The sequence below is a fragment of the Lepidothrix coronata genome, unplaced genomic scaffold (genome assembly GCF_001604755.1).
Source record: "Lepidothrix coronata isolate B3197 unplaced genomic scaffold, Lepidothrix_coronata-1.0 Scaffold137, whole genome shotgun sequence".
In the NCBI taxonomy this organism is placed as follows: Eukaryota; Metazoa; Chordata; class Aves; order Passeriformes; family Pipridae; genus Lepidothrix; species Lepidothrix coronata.
In genome coordinates, this window is record NW_016690317.1 from 1,235,922 (window position 1) to 1,256,358 (window position 20,437).

The 20,437-nt window shown below is 50.4% G+C and overlaps 1 protein-coding gene across 1 annotated transcript in view; it reads right to left on the bottom strand.

Annotated features, from left to right (window-relative positions):
- Positions 1-20,437, bottom strand: part of DPYSL2 (dihydropyrimidinase like 2) — a 60,875-nt gene that overhangs the window by 7,554 nt on the left and 32,884 nt on the right. Inside the window, exons 5-13 of the mRNA XM_017827326.1 lie at positions 16,738-16,902; positions 15,798-15,859; positions 14,610-14,690; positions 13,361-13,429; positions 8,829-8,949; positions 5,587-5,743; positions 5,311-5,452; positions 4,963-5,133; positions 1,640-1,819 (exon numbers count right to left, since the gene is read on the bottom strand). Coding sequence (XP_017682815.1) covers positions 1,640-1,819; positions 4,963-5,133; positions 5,311-5,452; positions 5,587-5,743; positions 8,829-8,949; positions 13,361-13,429; positions 14,610-14,690; positions 15,798-15,859; positions 16,738-16,902 — 1,148 coding nt within the window. The remainder of the gene's footprint in view (positions 1-1,639; positions 1,820-4,962; positions 5,134-5,310; positions 5,453-5,586; positions 5,744-8,828; positions 8,950-13,360; positions 13,430-14,609; positions 14,691-15,797; positions 15,860-16,737; positions 16,903-20,437) is intronic.

The window sequence follows — 20,437 nt, forward strand, 5'->3', positions numbered from 1 at the left end:
TGTTATTAATATGTTGTAGAATATTAATAAGATGATATAGAAATAAATTATATTATTAAAAATAAAAATAAAATATTATTAAAATATTAGTATAATAAAACATTAAGAAAATAAAAATATCATTAAAATAGTAACAAAAACTATTAAATATATCATATATAATATATAAGTATATAATGTTAAAAATATTCTTTTAATATTATTAGAAATAAAAATATTAGAAAGAACATATTATTCAAATAAAAATATTATTTAAATTAAAACTATAAAAATAAAAATCTTATTAAAAATAAAAATATTATTAAAAACAAAAATACCATTTAAAATAAAAATATCGTTAAAATAAAAATATTGTGAAAAAATATTATGAAAAATAAAAATATTGTTAAAATAAAAATATTATTAAAATAAAAATATTGTTAAAATAAAAATATTAAAATAAAAATACTATTAGAAATAAAAATATTATTAAAATTGAAATATTATTAAAATAAAAATATTATTAAAAATTACACTATTATTAGAAATAAAAATATTATTAGAAATACACTTTGTAGCAAATGCAAGCTCAACCCAAAGCATGTTCCTGCACTGACTCAAGTGAACAGCAAAAGCGAAAGAGCAAAGAGCCAGATGTGGCTCCTGTCCAGGGAACATTCCCTGTTGCAGGAGCGTGGCCGAGCCAGGGGACAGCAGCTGTTTTCCACCCCCTGGCACAGCCCAGCCCTGCACTTCCCCTGCTCCAGAGCCCAGCCCTGCACTCCTGCTGCTCCACAACCCAGCCCTGCACTCCCAGCCCTGCACTCCCCCTGCTCCAGCCCTGCACTCCTGCTGCTCCAGAGCCCAGCCTTGNCCTGCACTCCCAGCCCTGCACTCCCCCTGCTCCAGCCCTGCACTCCTGCTGCTCCAGAGCCCAGCCTTGCGCTCACTCTGCTCCAGAGCCCAGCCCTGCACTCCCAGTCCTCACTCACTCTGCTCCAGCCCTGCACTCCCCCTGCTCTGGATCCCAGCCCTGCACTCTCCTGCTCTGGATCCCAGCCCTGCACTCCCAGCCCTGCACTCCCCCTGCTCCAGAACCCAGCCCTGCACTCCTCCTGCTCCAGAGCCCAGCCCTCACTCACCCTGCTTCAGCCCTGCACTCTTCCTGCTCCAGAACCCAGCCCTGTACTCCCAGTCCTGCACTCCCCCTGCTCCAAGAACCCAGCCCTGCACTCCCAGCCCAGCCCTGCACTCCTCCTGCTCCAGAACCCAGCCCTGCACTCCCAGCCCAGCCCTGCACTCCCCCTGCTCCAGAGCCCACCCTGCACTCCCAGCCCTGCACTCCCCGGCTCCAGAGCCCACCCTGCACTCCCCTGCTCCAGAGCCCAGCCCTGCACTCCCCCTGTTCCAGAACCCAGCCCTGCACTCCTGCTGCTCCAGAACCCAGCCCTGCACTCCCAGCCCAGCCCTGCACTCCCCCTGCTCCAGAGCCCATCCTGCACTTCCCTGCTCCAGAGCCCACCCTGCACTCCCCTGCTCCAGAGCCCACCCTGCACTCCCAGCCCAGCCCTGCACTCCCCTGCTCCAGAGCCCACCCTGCACTCCCAGCCCTGCACTCCCCGGCTCCAGAGCCCACCCTGCACTCCCAGCCCTCACTCACCCTGCTCCGGGCCTTGATGCGCTTGTACACGAAGTCTGGGAAGGGTTTCCTGGGGATGTACCGCCCCGAGCCCTCGGTGACGTGCAGGTTGCCGTCCTCCAGCACGATCTTGCCCTGGCTGATGACCACCAGGGGAGAGCCACGGCACTCCATGCCCTCGAAGATGTTGTACTCCAGGGACTGCAACACACGGGGACAGCAGGTCAGGCAAACACATCCCCCAGCAGAGCTGGGCTGGCAGCAGCAACCACTGCTCACACCAACTGCCTCACTTCTAAGGGCAGGTGGAAGCAAACTCAACACAGCTTTGACCTGAGCTGTGCATGCTGGGATTTACAAGGAGGCCGTACAGGCTGGTCTTAATCAGCCTGAAATTAGTAAGGATTTATTAAGGCAAAAGTTCCTTTGGAGCAAGATTCATAAAGAATCCCAGAATGGTTTGGGTTAGAAGGGACCTTAAAGATCATCTCATGGGCAGGGACACCTCCCGCTAGCCCAGGTTGCTCCAACCTGCCCTTGGACACTTCCAGGGATGGGGCAGCCACAGCTTCTGTGGGAATTCCATCCCAGCCCCTCCCCACCCTCCCAGGGAAGAATTCCTTCCCAAAATCCCACATAAAACCATATGGCAGCCACAGGGCAAGAGGAAAAACCTCTCTGTTTAAATGCGTTTAGGCACCTCTCTCCTGTGAACTGCAGGGGATTTAGGAGCCCGATAAAGCTTCACCTAAGCTTCATATTAAAAATAGTGATCATTCTGAAAATCTCTATTTCAAACCCAAGTTTTGGTCGATGGCTCAGGGGCCAGGACAATCTTGTTTTACTCTAATGGGATTGCTCATCCTCAATTAACAGGATTGGAAACACCACACCAAGGAAAAAAGGGAAGTTTTAAAGGAATCACTGCCAATGTCACACCCGTGGAGCCTCCTGGAAGGAGATGCAACCATGTTCTGTGGGGACTGTTACTCTAGTGACCATCTGAGTCAAATCCAGGACTTTTTTACTGAGTTAATGATGGAGTTTGCCCTTGAAGTGTGTTATAAGTGTGGACAGGCTTGACTGCAGCTGTACAATGAGCCAGGACAGCGGTTAAACCGCCCCTGAACCGGGTCCAGCCTGAAAAAACTTGTGGTGGCAAAGGAGGAGGCTTGGTCAGGAGCTTATGGATCAGGCTGGTTCCAAGAACAACACCATCTCCCTCTCTAGCTCCCAAGGTTTCCTTGCCAGAGAGTGGCAAGAGCAGTGTGAATTCTTGGGAAATATCTGTAACTTGCTTGAACGTTTAAAAAAGTAACAATCATCCAAGGCCACATAATGACTGGGGCTCCCTGTGCCACAGCACCCCGTGCCTGCTCTCAAAGGGCCTTTTGTTCCAGATCTGACCAACCCAGCACTCCTGGACTCCAAAGGCATCACTTGTATCGCTTTCTCTTCTAACACAAGGCATTTGTGCAGCATGAGATACCAAAAAATACAGAATCACAGAATTATCTAGGTTGGAAAAGATCTGCCAGCCCATCGAGTCCAACCTGTGCCCGATCCCCACCTTGTCCCCCAGCCCAGAGCACTGAGTGCCATTCCTGGGACACCTCCAGGGGTGGGGACTCCACCACCTCCCTGGGCAGCCCCTTCCAAAGTTTAAACACCCTTTCTGTGATGAAATTCCTCCTGCTGTCCAACCTAAACCTCTCCAGACCCTTCAGGGGTGATGCCAGGCACAATACCAGGGGCGGAGGTCAGAGATGGATTTGCAAAAAAAGAAAAAGCTGTGATCCCTCAGACAGCCCTTCAAGTTCTTGGAAACAAGGCCCTTCACCCTCCCTGGTGTTGGCCCAGTTTAAGGCTGCAGCCTTTGGCCACAGCTGATCTCTCACGTGCTGTCAGAGCTTTGGGGGGGTCTGCAGACAGAAGTATTTCTGAATGGAGCTGGTTCTCCCTCAGCCTCACCCAGATCTGTGTCTAAATCACAGAGTGAATCCTGACTGCAGAGGGGCACATCCACAGGAGAGAAAGTCTCTGAGTTCTGTGTTGGGAGATGTGAACAGCTCAGGTCATTCCCCAAAGACAACAGCCACTAAAGAGCAATGATTTTCAAACATTCCACCCACCCAGCTACTCTCCAAGCCATTCCTAAGCACAAAACCAGGCTCAGAGCACTAAATTTGGCACCTAAAAGCAGTGACTGCCTGGGCTCCCTCCTCTCTAAGTCATTCCTCTCCAGACTGGAAGGAGTCTGGAAGCACCTCTGAGGTGCCTGAAGTGACCAGACCCCTGGAATTCCTGTCAGAAACCTAAGCAGAGGCAGGATGAAGCCAGGCCATCTGTGACCAATTCTGACACCGAGTTCAGTCACAGGGAAGTGAATCAAACCTTTAAAAAAAAAAAAAACAACAAAAAAAGTTTCTTTGTGAATGTGCCCAGGGACCCAAGTGTGGAAGAAAACGTTGCTCCTTTAGCTCCAGAGTGAATGAAAGCATTCACGGGGAAAAAAGAACAAGGAGGTTTTTTCCAGGGAAACATTCCATAGGTTCATGGCCAGCAGGGAAACTAGTTGTCAACAAATGCAAACAGTGGCTGCTTTCTCTGAGCCAGGGCTCCAATGTCACGGGGAGACTCCAACCAGCCCTTTGCACTGGGAATGCTCTGTGGATTCCCACAGGCTGGGACAGCTTTTGCACTCCAGGGGCCAGGTATGAGGTGTGGACACAGCAAATTGTGCCTCTAAGTGCCACCACAAAGCTGCAGAAGAACCAAGGGGAAGGTCTGGTTGGTTTGGGTGCTGCCTTGGACCTCCCTGTGCCAACTAACCTGTGAAGTCATGACTCCACACATCAGGACATGCTGTGAATCCACTCAGACACTGGGGCTGGGTCAGATCTCCAGCAAAGGTGTCCAGGAGCTGACAAACCTTCACTGACCCCAACTAGAAAAGGTTTTTGTTTTTTTTTTAGGAAAGGAAAAAACTCCCTTTCCCACTCCTAGAGAGCCTGGAGGTCACAAACAACACACTGTCCTAAGAGGCCTTTTGACATCTTAGAAGATTTAAAGAGCTTTCTGTGTGCTCAGATCCAAGCATCCAACGCTCAGAAAGAGCAGACCAGCCCTTTGCTCCAGGGGAATCTCTGGGTATTCATGTGATTTCACATTTGGGCTCACTCTGCTCCACACAACTGAGCCACTGAGTGTGAGAGCAGAGAGGGTTCGGGGCACGGAGAGAACAAGCCCTGAGCTGTCACAAGCTCTAGTTTTTGGCAGCACAGCCTGGCACTGAAGAAGAGGGGAGGAAAGGAGCAGCAGGACAGTGCAGGAGGTGTCCTTACTATGTTGTGGGTCTTGGCAGAGATTGTCTTGACACTGTCGGGGTCCCAGATGACCAGGTCGGCGTCGGAGCCCACGGCGATGCGGCCCTTCCGCGGGTACAGGTTGAAGATTTTGGCTGCATTTGTGCTGGTCACAGCCACAAACTGGTTCTCATCCATCTTGCCAGTCACCTGGGGAAAGAGCAGAGGAGCCACTGCATGAGCAAGGTGAGGACCACTCCAAAAAAAAGGGGGGAAAAAACTCAGCAGGACAGTAACGAGCGTCTGGGGGAGATCACGACAACCTCCTGCAGCTCTGCCACCTCTGAACCCGTGACATGGGTGACATGGGTGACATGGGTGACATACCACAGCCTTATCCCAGATGATGGACATCCTCTCTTCAGTCCCATTGGTTCCCTCGGGGATCAGGGTGAAGTTGTCCTTCCCAACAGCTTTCTGAGCAGTGTTGAAGGTGCAGTGGGCACTGCCAGTCACTTGGAGGTCTCCACTGGAAAGGATAAAGACATTTTATTGTCACAGGTTTACTCCTAAAGGCAAAACAGCTTTTTGCTTGTTGGTAACAACAGTTATTTCCTCACCCTCTTGTCTCCCAGCTGCATGAACACAGAGAGCTCTACTCACCAGGACAGTAGTGAGTTGAGAAAATCAGGAGTGGTTGGGTCAGGACTCAGTGGTGGGGATGTAACAAAAGCTGCTGCCTTTGCCCAGTTCTTGCTCCAGTAATGGGATCCATCAGTCCCCAAGCTGGCTGTGATGGGCTCTCCATACACCACAGTGCCTACAGGACAGGGACACACACAAACCCACTGTGAGCACCAAGGAAGGGGCATCTCCAGCCTGGATCCAGGCAAAAAGCATCCTCCTGAGGGAGGACAAGGTGGGCAGGCTGTGCCACCACCACAAGCTGCAGGGTTGGAAGTAACAATAAAGATAATAACAAAGATACTGCTCCTGATCAGAGCCTGGAGCAGAAAAAATGTGCACAAACCTTTACACAACTGCTAAGATTGGCACTGATTAATTTGGCTTGAAAGGGTTAGTGTAAAGATTCATTTTACTGTTTATATTCATTTATTTGTTTATCCTGGACCAAGAACGTTATGAAAGAGGCTGAGGGGAACTGTAAGGGCGTGAGGAGATCCAGTCTGATCTAGGAGAGATGTGGAAGAAAAAGAATGAAAAAAATAAGCCTGTAACACTTTTATAAATTCCTATGTACAAAAGACCTTCTAACAAGGCTGGGTTTCTTGGAGCAGGGTCTGTGCATAGAGAACTCCTCTCAGGAAAGTTTCCTGTGTGCAGAGGGGAAATATTGGTGTTCCTGGTTCACAAATTCAGCTCAGGGAACCGAGTGATTCCCTCACAGTAAACCTGTGGCACAACTAGGAAATGAAACTGGATCTTGTGACCCTGCCCAGTGCCCTCCCCACCAGCGCATCCTTCCTGCTCATTGATGGTTTGGGAACCACATGAAGGAAGAGCCCTCGAGGCCAGGACCCTTTGGAATGCACCATCTGCACACCAAGCACACGCAAGATGCTGCAGCTTCAAAAGCAGCATGAGCTGGCAGCCCCAGGGATCTGCTCACCAAATGCAACCCTCCCCAAATCCGCCCTGTGCCCACCCACCTGCCTGCTGAGCTCTCCACGTGCCTGGAGCTGCCTGCAGGAGATGTGGGCAGGGCAGACACCAACCCTGAATCCTTCAGGCAGAGAAGATGGGCAAAGGCAAGCCCAGAACTGGGGTCTTACACCTCTCCATGCAGAGTGAAAATACACATATATTTATTTCACTGCACTGCCAGAGCTACTGTTATGTCTGTGAGGTCTTAAACTAGCTGGGAAAGAGTCCATTAGCTGAGGCAAAATGATGAACTGGCTTCATGCTGCTGCCAGGGCCCCACTGACACAGGAGGTGCAGGAACAGCCTTTGTCAGAGGGTTTCCAGCAGCAGAGGAAGAGGCTTTTCTGACATCACTGGCCACAAATAGGGTTCTGAAATCAGAATAAAGCAAAACACACGCTGGCTATTAACGGCAGGCCTGTTGTGGGCCAGGACATTGGGGGGATTGTTCTGCAGGGAGTGATGTTTTGAGCTCCCAGATCTGCCAGCAACAGAGTCTGCAGGGAATCTCCTCCATACAAATGCCACTGGGAACATCTGGCTTTAAATAACATTCGTTCTTTTCCATTCAGCAAATCAATTCTGGCTTGTTTTCGCCTTGGACAGTCTTCAGTTATGTTTCCTCTGTTGCCTGGGAGGGCAAGGCTTGTGTGTGTGGCCCTCCTGGGCTACTGCACAGCATTTAAATTGAATTATTTAAATAAAGGAACAGAGAATGGTGCACCATCTATACCCCAATTTCTCCTTATAAGGAGAAAACACAATTTGAAGGAGAACTTTGTGTTCTAGCTCAGGAGTCTGAGTGAAGTGAGTCCTGTGGGTCATTCATCTGGGAGAATCCCAGCACCTTTCACAGGCAGGACAACATCCAGCTGAGCCAGGTTGTGTTTTATGGCTTCTGTGACCTCATCTCAATGCTCCACTCTACTTGGAGTGGTCAGGGGTCAGCACCAAGAAGGTGTTTTTTTGTGATGCTCCCCCTCCATGGTGCCTGTGCCTCCAGTGTTTCATCTGGAAAAGGGAAGGGATGCTCCCCTGGCTCACAGGATTCAGCTGCACAACGACAGCAGTTGTTCTCTGGGGTGATCCAACATTCAGCCACTTTGCTGTGTCAACACATCCTCCTTCAGCACCATCCCCACCAATGGAGCTGGGAGAGGGAGGTTTATCCCAAAGAGCTCGAGCTGCTTCCACGCCACAAACAGAAGGAGATGCCTTGGGAACCAGTCCTCCTCCCCAGAACTCACTTCACAGGAATCACGGGACCAAAATCCTCCTGAGCCAATGCACGGACACAAATCTGTTTGCTGCAGTAGGAAACCAGCTCTTCTCACACCAAACACCCAGATGGAAAGTGATGTCATTTGTGTATCCATCCAGGCTTATTTGGAGTGCATAAAATCAAATCCAAGCCTTGGGAGGAAAGAGGGGGGCAAATCATCCCTCCTGCTTACTCACCCACCCAGAGCTGCTTTAAATAGAAATGAAGGGTTTAGTCACAGGATAAAGCAGGAGACAGGCACTCACTGGGGGGAATCCTCCCTCCTCGAGGGCAGGGCAGCAGGGACAGGGCTCCTGCACCACTCAGAGCAGCTCAGCTCCCTCCCAAACCTCACCCAGAGAGGAGAGACACCAGGCAGCAGCACCCACTGCAGCTCTGAATGTTGCAGAGTTATCAGAGGGGATTGCACTTCCCAGCCTGAGCCAGCCCCTTGATCCCAATTCCTGCCTGGATGTCAGGCTGAGAGCTCCAGCACACGAGCAGGATCTATTCCACAAGCAAGGAGCACAGTGGGCAGCTGGAGTCAGGGACTTTTTGGCTACTCCAACTAAATCCAACAGGGCCAGTGAGTCAACATCCCTGTCAGGGCTCCTGGAATCACTTCTGACCCCGGGAAGATCAGCAGAAAGCACCAAGGAAAAAGCACAGCAGCTGGAAGTTGCAGTCTGCAAGGGGAGTCACTAAATGGAGACAGCATGGAATGACTCTGGATAACAAGGCAGCTCAGTGTGGGAGGGGGAGTGTGAACAGAGAGGCTCAGGATGAACAGAAGAAACAGCTCCTGGCTCTGACAGGACCACTGAGCACTCGTCTGTGGGAGATGAGACAGAAGCAGTTGCTTGGGACCTTTTAAAAGAGAGCCTGGACGATAACACTGGCAAAAGAAACCTTTCCTGTGGGGCTGGAGCTGATGCTGGCAGGGAGCTGAAGTGCATGAGCTCAGAGGGAAACAACTCACCCTTTTTCCTGGCCTGAGCAATGACATCAGCGGCGCTTTTGCTCATCACCTTGGTGATGTAGAGGGGGCAGTTGGTCTGGTTGGCGATGGTGATTGCCCTGTTCACAGCCTCTGCCTCCACCTGAGGAACAAAGGCAGGTTAGGGACAGCCCAGGCACCCTCAGAGGGTCACAGCAGAGCGTGCAGGGCCAAGATGAGGCACTTCCCACCTCTCCAGCTCTGCAAATTCCAATTTATAGTGTAACCACGGCAACTGAACGACATCAAGCTGCAGTCCCCTCTCATCAGCACCTTTTCTCCCAGGCTGCTCCAGAGTTTCTCTGCCAGCAGGCAGAGTCTGAGCTAAACCAACACTCCAGTTGCTCTGGGTCATTAAGTGATTAAGCCCCTTCTTTAACCCAGACAAAAATAAGCAACTAAATGTTGACTCAACAGAGCTACTCATGGCCCAGCCCCCCCAGGAGGGAGATGCTGCTCCACACACCCTGGTGAGCCACGTTTGCAAACAAGCCTCCTAAATTGTACCTTCCACTGCAATCTCTGGCTTGGGATCTGACAGAGTGTGAACCACCCCATAAATCAGCTCCTTTTCCTTTTCCATGGGCACAGGGATCAACCTCAGCAGAACAGAACGTTGGAACTGCAGCCTCGGGATGATCAGCATCACCCTGCAGGGTTTTATGGGTCACACCCCCTAATCAAAGGATCCAGACGAGGGATTTAACAGCAGGGTGATGCTCACAGTGCCATGGAGAGCAGAGCCTGCAATCCCACAGACATTTTCCAAGCAAACAATGGAGTGAACAAACCCAGAGCAATCCACCACCTGACTCCCAAGTGCAAGAGGCTCCCAGCACCTCCCATGGACTCTGGAGGGGCTGGAACATGCCCAGCACTTGTGAAAATCTGCTCTGCAGTGACTTATTGCAGCCCAAGCACCACAAACCCTCCTCATCAGTCCCAGAATCAGAACAGGCTGCCAAGAGTGGCTGTGGACTCCCCATCCCTGGCAGTGTCCAAGGCCAGCTTGGACGGGGTTTGGAGCAACCTGGGACAGTGGAAGGTGTCCCTGCCCACTGAAGGGGGTGGCACTGGGTGAGCTTTAAGGTCCCTTCCATCCCAAACCATTCCATGACTGTGTGGCTGCTGGCTCCTAATGCTGTGCTTGGAGGGAAAGAATCCCCTGGAAAAGAACCCCCAGCTCAGGGGGCTGTGCATGGACCACACTGATGGCCAAGTGTCCAGCACAGCTCTGCTCACCCTGACAAAGCCACCACTCGCCCTGTCTGCAGCTGGACTGCTCAAAAAAACCCACCAGCACAACAGCTGGGAGCTTTTAAAAGCAGAGCAGCCCCCCCAGAGCCATCGTGGTGGGCTCTGGTGCCCCAAGGGTCACCCAGCCCCAGCCTGTCCCCAGCCAGCCTCTGTGACTGACCCCCCCAGGCAGGGGGGGACACACAAGGGGATATTTTCAGGCCCAGCTGCCCCAGGCAAATGGAAAAGGCTGTGAGGGAGGGCGTTTGTTCCAGGAGGTTTGACTCAGGGTGTCGCAGCCAGGAGCACTCAGGGGCTGAAAGCAGAGCCAAGAAAAGCACAGTTGTCCCTTCTGAGAGACAAGGAGGGGACTCAGCCAGGCCAGGGCTTCCAGGCTGTGGCATCTGTTACCAAACTGCCCATTAAAGCAGCTCCTGGAAGTCACATTTCTACTCTGGTGCCTCAGTTTCCCCCCTCATGTAAAGCAGTGGGATAAAACAACACCCCCCTCAGATTTTTGACCAAACTGCAAAGCAGCAGGAGAATATTCTGTGCACAGAAGAGAACAAGGCTGCTGAATTCCTGCCTTGTGCCCAGATGCTATGGTGACAGGCACATAACAATAACCCAAGGACTAGTCCAAAGGGGAATGTTTGCAATTACCAGGATGCAGCAGAAGCCCTAGCACAGCAGTTCTCTTGGATTGGGGGGAAAAAAAAAAAAAAAGAAAAAGAAAAAGACAGACATTTCCTGGAGCACTTGGCCTGCTTGTGCTTCCAGCGTTTTTGTGGCTAAAATAAAAACAAGAAAATGATGGAGAAGTCATCAGAGAGGGAACTGAGCTGTGAGGGGGAGAGTTCTCCAGAAAGTGATGGGCGAGGCTGACTTGGGATGGTGGGGTTTTAACTCAGGCTCTGCTTGGTGGCTGGAACAAGGTGCTGAACGTTGTCACCTTGGCTCAACCCAGGGGAGCGAGGTGAGCTAAACCTGAGTCAGCAGGGACACCTAAGCCTTAACTCAGTGACTCCTGCCAGGCTGGGAATGCAGATGTGCACGCTCCAAGACACAAACACACATGGCCAGAGCCTGGATGCCTCACTCTGCTGTAATTCCTGCTGAAATGAGTGGGAGTTTTGATTTAATCACAAATATTTCAGACTTGCTCAACGACTCCTGCTAGCTTGGTGTAGATGGAGTCTGAGTTAAGCAGCTCTTCAGCCAGATGACAGTCATCACTGAGTGCTCAGGATGGGCTTTACATCCCCTGAGGGGCAGCATGACAAGCCAATTCTAGTGTCAACAGCACCCCAGAGGGACACAACAAACATCCACTCCTGCTGAAGTCAACAGGAATTAGGGATGTGCTGCCACCCTTGGAATCTGGGCTCTATCACCAGCCAGCCTGGAGGGAGTTGGATGTTTTCAAAAGCACAGAGTCACTCCCACCTTGGAGGGAGGGAACCAGATGACATCGTTTCCTGCCCTGCTTCCTATGACTTCCAAGGAGGAGAATTTTGGATCAAATGCTTCCCAGCTCTGGGCAGAGCACAGCTGAGCTCAGCTGCACTGAGGGACAGCAGGGAGAGGCTTTACTGCTCCTCATCTGGGGCAGCCACGTGTCCTGGGGCAGCTTTCAGCTGTGCTGGGGGAGAGCACAGCTCTGCCCACATCAACCAGCCAGGGGAACACACAGCTCCCACTTTACAGCTCCTGCTCCACAAAGGATGAGCTTTGAAGCAGCCAGACACGACTTGGCTAGCTTGATATCCAGATTATTGAAGGCAGGAGCAGCCTTCCTTTGGGGGTGCTCCACAGATGAGCCCCAAGTGTCGTATCAGCATCTGCTCCCACTCTCCTGGTGCAAGCCAAAAAACACATTAAATTTAAAAAAAAAATAAAATAAAAATGCAGGGATGGGTGACTGGAAAGCTCAGTGCAAGTGTTCACTCACAAATTCAGGAAGCAAAAGATCCCACACAAATTCTGTGAGGATTCATTTGCTGTCCAAGTCGAGCATTTCCCCCCCCAAAAAATGATTTATATTCCCACTGAAACGCCTCTGGATGCTGCTTGTCTGAAGAGAGGGGAGGAAGCAGAGCAGGAGCATGAGGGGCACGTGTGGCTGGATGATCTCACCCCCCCAGCTCCCAGCTGCCACATCTGGCAGGCAGCAAAGCCCCAGGAACTTGGAGGAACAAAAAGAGCTGCTTGTACAGAACAGATGGGCTCCACAAACCAGGAATGCCACGGTGAGGTGTCCAGCCCAGAGACACTGAACCACTGGGAAGGAAGAATGCAATGGGAACCAAGCCTCAAAGGCAAAGTTTCAAGGCTCTTTCTTACCCTTGAGATTTATTTCAAAGACTTAGAGGGATTGGGGTGCTCACCCCTAGAGAAATCAATGGGGAAATATGAAGGTTTAGTCTATTAAAGCAGTGGGCTGAGACTTGAGCATTATCTTCCCTTTCTGTGCCTTCAACAAAGCATTTAATCCCTTGGTGTAAAAAAAAAATAAATCCACCTTTGGTGAAAATGTCATCAAAATAACAAATATTACAGGAATGAAGCAATGCAAGTGCCCAAGACAATGTCAGGATTTGGGCATACATTAAAAAATCCTGCTGATTCACTGCAAGTCTGACAAAATAAGGACCAAGAGAGAAGCTCAAGAGATTGGATCTAGAAAAGTCAGTGGCAGAATCTTGCCAACATAACCCCAAATTCAGGAGTCTTTAATCACTCAAAACTCGACTGGAAATGAGGGGAAATTAGAAAAACTTCAGGGCTTAGCTCCCTAAAAACCCACATCATTAATCAGAATGTGGCATTCTGCAGGGATTCCATTTTAAAGTGTTCCTGAGCAGCAGCTGAACCGAGGAACTGGTGATTCAGGTAAACCTGTGCTTCAGGTTGAACATTCCCTACAGCTCCCAGAGCAGGATTCCAGCCTGGAATGTGCCCAGTCCCACCAGCTGCCTCCACTGTCAGTGTTTATGGTGGGCTCTGTGGCTCAAACACATCTCACCTCGTTTTAGGCACCTGATGGGTGATCAGAGCCTTTAGAGATTATCTCCAATAATTAACAGAAAGGGAGGAGCTTTTTCCAGGTTAATCCCTGGAAGTGTCTCAGCCTCTTCCCTCACTCCTTGCAGCAACAAGGTTCACAGTCAGGATGAAATCCTGTTTCCAGCCACATTCATCCCAGCAGGAAGCACTTGATGGCAGTGTGAAGATGTTATAAACTGGGGGGGGAAATGCAAAGGCAGGGAAGTCCTCACCTCCTCAGGTCTGCTCAGCACGTGCCCTTCAGGGCCTGTGATTCCCAGTTCCAGGATCCTTTGCTGCTCCTAAAGCAGAGAGGGGAAAAAAAAAAAAGAGCAGGAAAGAGATTTAAGGCAGCAGCAATTTTTCTTGCAGCACACACAGCTGTTGGGAAGGGGTACAAGTGAGCTCCTCAGCATCTGTGCTGGGTGAGAATCACACCAGGGCCCTGCAAACAGAGTCCTGTCCAACTTCCCTTGCTGACAAGAACCAGAGCTCCCAAAGCCCTGGCTGATTTGTTCACAGGAGGTCAAGGAAACCTTTTATCTGGATTTGCTTCGCACTGGGTTCACAGCCCCTCGACTTTCAGTTCTCATTTGCGTCTATAAAACCATCTCTGAGAGGTGGCAAAATGATCTCTCAGGAAAAAATCATCCTGCAACTGCAGACAACTGAGCTCAGAGACTCAGGTGGGCTCTTTGCTAGTCAGACAACACAGAAATCCTCTGCATGCCTGAAGCACAGTGTATAAAATGAGCTGGAGATCAGGTTAAATCCAAATACATTATTAACATTTCTTCTTTGCTGCTGTTCAAAGGCTGAACAGACCCCAAACATCAGCATCCCAGGTACTGTGTGAAGCTTTATCCCTTCCCACTCCTCTTATTTACTGCAGAGCTTTTTATTTATTGCACACAGTGACAGTCACTCCCAGTTTTTCACTTTTAGGAAAAAAGGCAGAGATGTCCCACATCACCACAAACCAAAAGGAAGAGGCTTAAAGACTCAGGTGGGCTCTTTTCTACACAGACAACACAGAAATCCTCTGCATGCCTGAAACACAGTGTATAAAATGAGCTGCAGATCAGGTTGAATCCAAATAGTTATTGACATTTCTTTGCTGCTGTTTGGAGGACGAACAGACCCCAAACATCAGAACCCCAGATACTGTGTGAAGCTTTATCCCTTCACACTCCTCTTATTTATTGCAGAGCTTTTTATTTATGGCACACAGTGACACTCACACCCAGTTTTTCACTTTTAGGAAAAAAGGCAGAGATGTCCCACATCACCACGAACCAAAAGCTGCCACAAAAACCTCCTTTCTCGGTGGCAAGGGGTACAAAATGTGCTGTCCAGCTCTGCTCTCAGCCCTGCCACAGGGCTTTTACCAGTCGAGGTGACTCCTTTTGCAAAGAAGGAATGGGAATTTCAAGCCCTCCCAGCATTTGGAAGGGAATAATGCCCAGAACAAACAGGCCATACCTCGGCAATGATGTCACCGTTCTCGGCGTGCACTTGGGCTGTCGCGCCAATATCCCGGATCACACTCAGGACCTCGTAGATCTGGGAGACAGGGAACACACGTTATTCCAATGGGAACACTCCCACAGGAAAGGCTGGGCCCCAGACTGCTCCAGCAAACGGGGCTTTGCAGATTTGAAGAGAAGGGGGAGCATTAAGAAATGGAAGACGCGGTTTGCTGGACACGACCCGTTTTCCTGCCTGTCACTTCATTCCCTAATTTGTGCAGCTGGATGTTACTGATGTGGCAGAGAAGGGTTGTTCAATGGGTTTGGAATATTTACCACGCTGGAGGAAGAAATAACAACAGCAAAAGCCCACAGCTGGAGTGATTTTAAAGAACTCCCAGAGCTGTAGCTGTTTCGTGCCTTCATTTCCTGGGGCCTGGCATGAAGAACACCCCTTACATTTGAGGGCTGGGTGCAGTTACTCCATGAAAATCCAATGGCTGGAGGTAGGAGCAGTGTGATTTCCCACTCCAGCAATCACTTGGAGAGGGCTGAGGTCGAGTAACCCACAACTGGCGCCGTCAATGGGCCCTCATTAAAATGTTTCCAGAGTCATCAGAGATAACTGTGACACTCCGGCACCTCCTACACTGCTCCAAACAACTCCCAGGCATTCCTCTCCTCCCACGGCTTCAGGAATATCAAATGCCCCTCTCAACAGCCCAGATGTGCCCAAATGTGCCCACAGGACCAGCAAACAGGAGGGGAATTCCTTTTTAAGGTCCCAGCAATTCCAACAGCAGGAAGCATCTCAGGACCCGGCTGGGTTTCAGCTTATAAACAGATTAATTAACCCAGAGGTCTCACTGTCCTGCTCTGTGCAGAGGCATAAAGCAGCAATTCATAAAACTGCCACTGCTTCCACCCCAAGGGAGCTGGAATAAAACCTCAGACTTCTCAAAATGAGGGGTTTGCTGTTGCTTTCCCCAGCCAAGCCTTTCAGGGTTCGTTGCTGGTTGGCTTTCATTTTTAATTAAAAATATAATCTTCCAACCAGAGCTCTGGGTCCTGTTGCAAACCTCAGGTTCTGTTACACACATAAAGACTGGAGCCAGAAGAGAATGTCAGGTCCCAGTATATTGAATTTAAACACTTTTATGTGCTTGCAGTGACAGAAGCAATGAACACCAAGCCTTCCTACCTGAGAGTCACTGAGCTGGAAGCGATCTTTGAAAGCCATGTACACCAAGAAGGAGTTCACACCTGGGAGAAGAGAGAGCACAGGTAATGCTAAAAACCACAGCCCCTCCAGCAGCCCCCCAGCAAGCAGCAGTGAGACAAATAAATGACTTTAATCTGCTGGGAAATGTGCACAGGCGTGTGTGCAGCCAGGTCACAGCACCCAGCTATGGGGGATGTGTTAACACCAGGGTGAGCCCATGTCCCAGCCAGGGGGACAACTAAACCTCAGGAATGAGAATATTCCTGTGGATTCAGCACTGCAGGAGGAAAAATACAACCAAAACACATCACAGACAAAAGCAGAGACTGGGCCTGGCTGATCCCTCCCTCCAGGAGGGCAATGGGAAAGCTGGGGGTGATGTGTTTGTGCTGCCCCAGACACAGGGAGTGCTCCTGAGTCAACTTTACCCCTCCTGCCTTCAGAACCAGTAAAAACTGTGACCCAGCACATGTGGAGAGCACTCACTAGGATGTGAAATGCTGGGTTTTTAAACTACAAACAGGATGGAAAATTCCTCCAGCCCACGGATGAAACGCCGAGGAAATTAAAGAGGGGGAGAACCTCTGAGGTCATTTTACTCTGCTTTTCACTTTCAGCAGCCAGAGTTGGATTGTTCCTTCTGGGCCTGAACTTCCCTTGTTTATAACAGTTTAAAAGGCTGCAATTATCAGCTCCCTGCACTAATGAGCTCCAAGGGCCTGCACTGGACACAGGTGCTGCTCTGCACGGCAGCAGCAAGAGAATCACCCCTGGAAAATCAACCCCTATCCTGCAATACCAACTGCCCAGACCTTCACAAGGAGCCAGAACAAGCCTGAAACCCCTTTCTCGGGGTATAAGAGTAAAATCCTTCACATGAAAAATAAAACAAGGAGGGGAAAGGCTTCCCTGAACTTACCATGATCTTTAACCAGAGCTTCCATCTCCTCCTGGACACCTTTATGCCACTCAGTGATATCCACGTGCAGGGAGTAGTCACAGCAGGATTTGCTGTCTGCCCATTCTCTCCACTGGTCAAATGCTGTCAGCAAACTGGTCCCTGGCTCGGGAACCACGTGGTCAACTGGGAAAGACAACCAAAGCACTGGTAAATGGCTGGCACAGAAGCTTCCCTGGGTACCTGAGATGCTCATGCTGTGCAGAGGTTGGCATGAAAACAAGACATCCACCCCCTTCCCCTTAAAACGTTTGAGTTTGCATCTCCTGCTTCAGAAACCAGTTAGAAATCTCAGCCAGGAAAATTCTGGAGCAGCAGCTGAAGGGGAGAGTTGTTACTACAGCCCCTTTAGTGCAACTGGTGCTGCACAACCCCACCAGGAGCACCTTCCAGGGACACGGGAGGACTGGAAGGAAAATCCCAACTTGGAACTTGGAACTACTGGACCAGAAAGAGCTGCAAACAACTGTCTCGTGTTGCTGTCATGAAACTTAGAGCAGTTTGAATCACCTGGAACAATGGAAAAATGTCTCCTGTTCACTTTTTTAGGACTTTGGATACTGTTTTCAATGACCTGGGGTACCCAGAGCTTTAATACGTGTTCATGCTTATCAAGTTCCTGGGATTTCTTTCCCATTCCTAGATCTTTAAAAAAATTAACTTTTTGGTTGTTTGTTTGAGGGTTGTGATTTTTGTTTGTGTGTTTTGTTTTGGAAGGAGCAGGACCAACAGTTTGTCCTGGCTGGAGAGGCACCTCCTGGAAGCAACAAAGGTCCTGCTGCCTCTGCATCTGCTCAGTTTGCTCCTCACTCCAGCCCAGCACCTCAGGTCCAGCAGCAACAGGGCTCAGAGGCAGAGCAGCCCCAAAGGGTGACACCAGAGACTTGGATCTGAAGGTTTAGTGTTCCTGGTTTTCATCTGAGCACGTGGGATCTCTAAAATCTCCTCCAGACACGGTGAAATAAAACAAGCAAGTCAGCATCTCCAACCCTGAACAGCTGCTGGGAGAGCAGGAAAAGCCTGTGGGACTTTGGGGGGTCACTGCTGGGGAGGAGGAGAGGACCTGGCCTGATTCTACATCAAAACACACACCAAAAAAAATAAAAGAATGCTTCAATTATCAGCAGAGAAACTCGAGGGGTTTATTTTTAACTTCGTGGTGAGTATCAGGGCTGCCATCAGCTCAGCAGCTCTAAATCACAGCTGGGGGAAGAGACACAGCCCTGGGTCCTACTGGCTCTCAGTGGAGAACAAAGCTCTGCTTCACCCCCACACAGACACAACAGCCAAGATTTACTGGTTTTGTGCTGCCTTAGGAACTGGATTTACACCAGGAGCTCTCACCCTGCTGCAAAACCAGCACAACCCTCCTGAACAGCCACGAGCTTCAGTGTTGTGAGGACATCTCTGATGTCTGAGCTCTGCAAACACTGTGGAAAGCCAAGAGACGACCCAAAATCATCCCTTCTCTCTCTGCCCACCCCCTCCTCCTTTTGCAAAGGAGACTGTGTGACAGGTCAGGATATTTCTGCCTTCCCCAAAGGTCTGTGTTGGCCCTGGAAGCAGCACCCCAGCCAAGGGAAGGACACGATGTGCACATATTTGCTGATGTACTGGCAGTGCAGCTGCAGCTTTGATCAGCTCAGGGCTTCAGGAGTGGCTGGTGGTCTCTGTCCACTCCCTGCCCAGCAGAGAAATCCATGCTATGACTGAAAGCTTTGAGATTTGCCTGTTGTCTGGCATCACATCAAGGATGTGCTTTTTGGCCACCATTGGGAAAAGCAACCCAAATATAACCAGACAATCAACTGACCTGTTCTTTAAAAAATCATCCAATTCCTGTTCCATGATCTCCTCCTCCCCAGTGGTCAGAAACCTTCTGTTAACTTCCAGACTGAACTGTTTCTTGGCCACTACAAAGCCCCTTGTCACTCTGCCAAAGTTAATCTTTAGCTTAAGTAGAACGAACAACAAGGGGAAAAATAACATTCCCTTTGCTCTACCAGTGGGATACAGAGAACCCCCAGGTCTGCACAAATGGCCTTAACACAAGCACTGTCTTCCTCAGCCCACTGCCTAGTTAAAAAGCCAAAAAAAAAAATAGCCCATTTCATCTCTAACACATCACAGTCATAAATCCATCCCTACTCGAGGCAAAAGAGCTCTGTCAGCCCCAAGATGATGGATGGCTCGTGGGCATTGGGAAATCCTGCCTGAAGGCACCGAGGGGTTAACACAGAGTCTTCACAGCCCAGCACAGAGTCCCCAGGAACGACTCTGGGGCCCCCAGGAAGGACTCTGGAGCCTCCAGGAACAACTCTGGTGTCTGGGATCAGAGCTTTATCACCATCTCAATTCATGCACAGCCCAACTATGACTAATGGGAGGTTGTGGAGGGAGTGGGAAGAGGGGTAAGGGAGCTCTATCAGATCTCTGACAAAGTCAGACCACAGCTGGTTGCAATAAGGGGAAGGGATGGAGGTGGTGGTGGTGCATATGTGCAGCTCCAGGGCTCAGGAATACCTCAGATGGAAGCTGTGCTGCAGGCACATCTCACAGCAGCTCCCCTGAGCTCCCTGACAGCCAAACCACCCATCAGCCCCATCAACACACAGCACACTTTGTCCCCACAGCAGCTTTCTGCCAGGCAAGTATTAGTGATCAACCACTGCACCACATCCACGGGGAAGAAGAGAGCAAGGAGGAGGCCTGGGTGTGCCAAGGGGAGGCAACAAAACCTGGGATTAAACCAGTCCAGAGCAGAGCAGAGCACGGGACAGTCACAGTGACATCCCTGGAGAAGGGTCCAAGTGCTGGAGGTCAGGCTGGAGCTGGCACACAGCACCCTGGAGCAGGATGGACGCTGTGCTCCCACAGGGGAAGAGGCACAAACAGCAGGGAAGACGTGGAGAAGGTGGATGTAATCCCAAGTTTGAGGTAATTCAGACACAAATGCCAAAGTCTCCTCGATTTTTCCATCCCTTGTTACAATGGAAGGGACCAACCACCTCACAAGATCATGGCCCACATCCCCACACATGAGGGTTGGGGTTTTTGGGAGACCAGATCAGTAAGAAAGAGCCTAAACCTGGGAAAGGAGAGGAGCCAGGGTTGGTTCTTCTCCTGCTGTTGAAAGAACCGAGCACTGCAACTGCTCCTGCCTGTTGGCATGGCCAGGGATGGCTCAGGGAGAGTCCTCCCAGTGCTCAGGCACAGCTCGAGAGCCGGGAGGAAAACAAAACAGCTTTTTCTTGGAGGCTTCGGAGCAGCAGAGAGCAGGAGATGAAAGCTCCGTCCCGCCGCGTTCCCACAGCCCCAGGCTCCCAGGATGACCCTGGGGGATGGATCTGCCACAGGAGCAGGGACACGAGGCCTCCTGAGCCACGGGAACACGCAGGGAATCCACCCAGGGAGACTTCCCAGGAGGGAAAGGCAGAGCTGGCCTGACCCTGCTGAGCTGCCTCTCCCTTGGGATCCCATCTCACCACCCCATCTTCCCTCCTTTCCCCTCAGAAAGCAGGGATGTGGGATCCCATCTCACCACCCCATCTTCCCTCCTTTCCCCTCAGAAAGCAGGGATGTGGGATCCCATCTCACCACCCCATCTTCCCTCCCTTCCCCTCAGAAAGCAGGGATGTGGGATCCCATCTCACCACCCCAT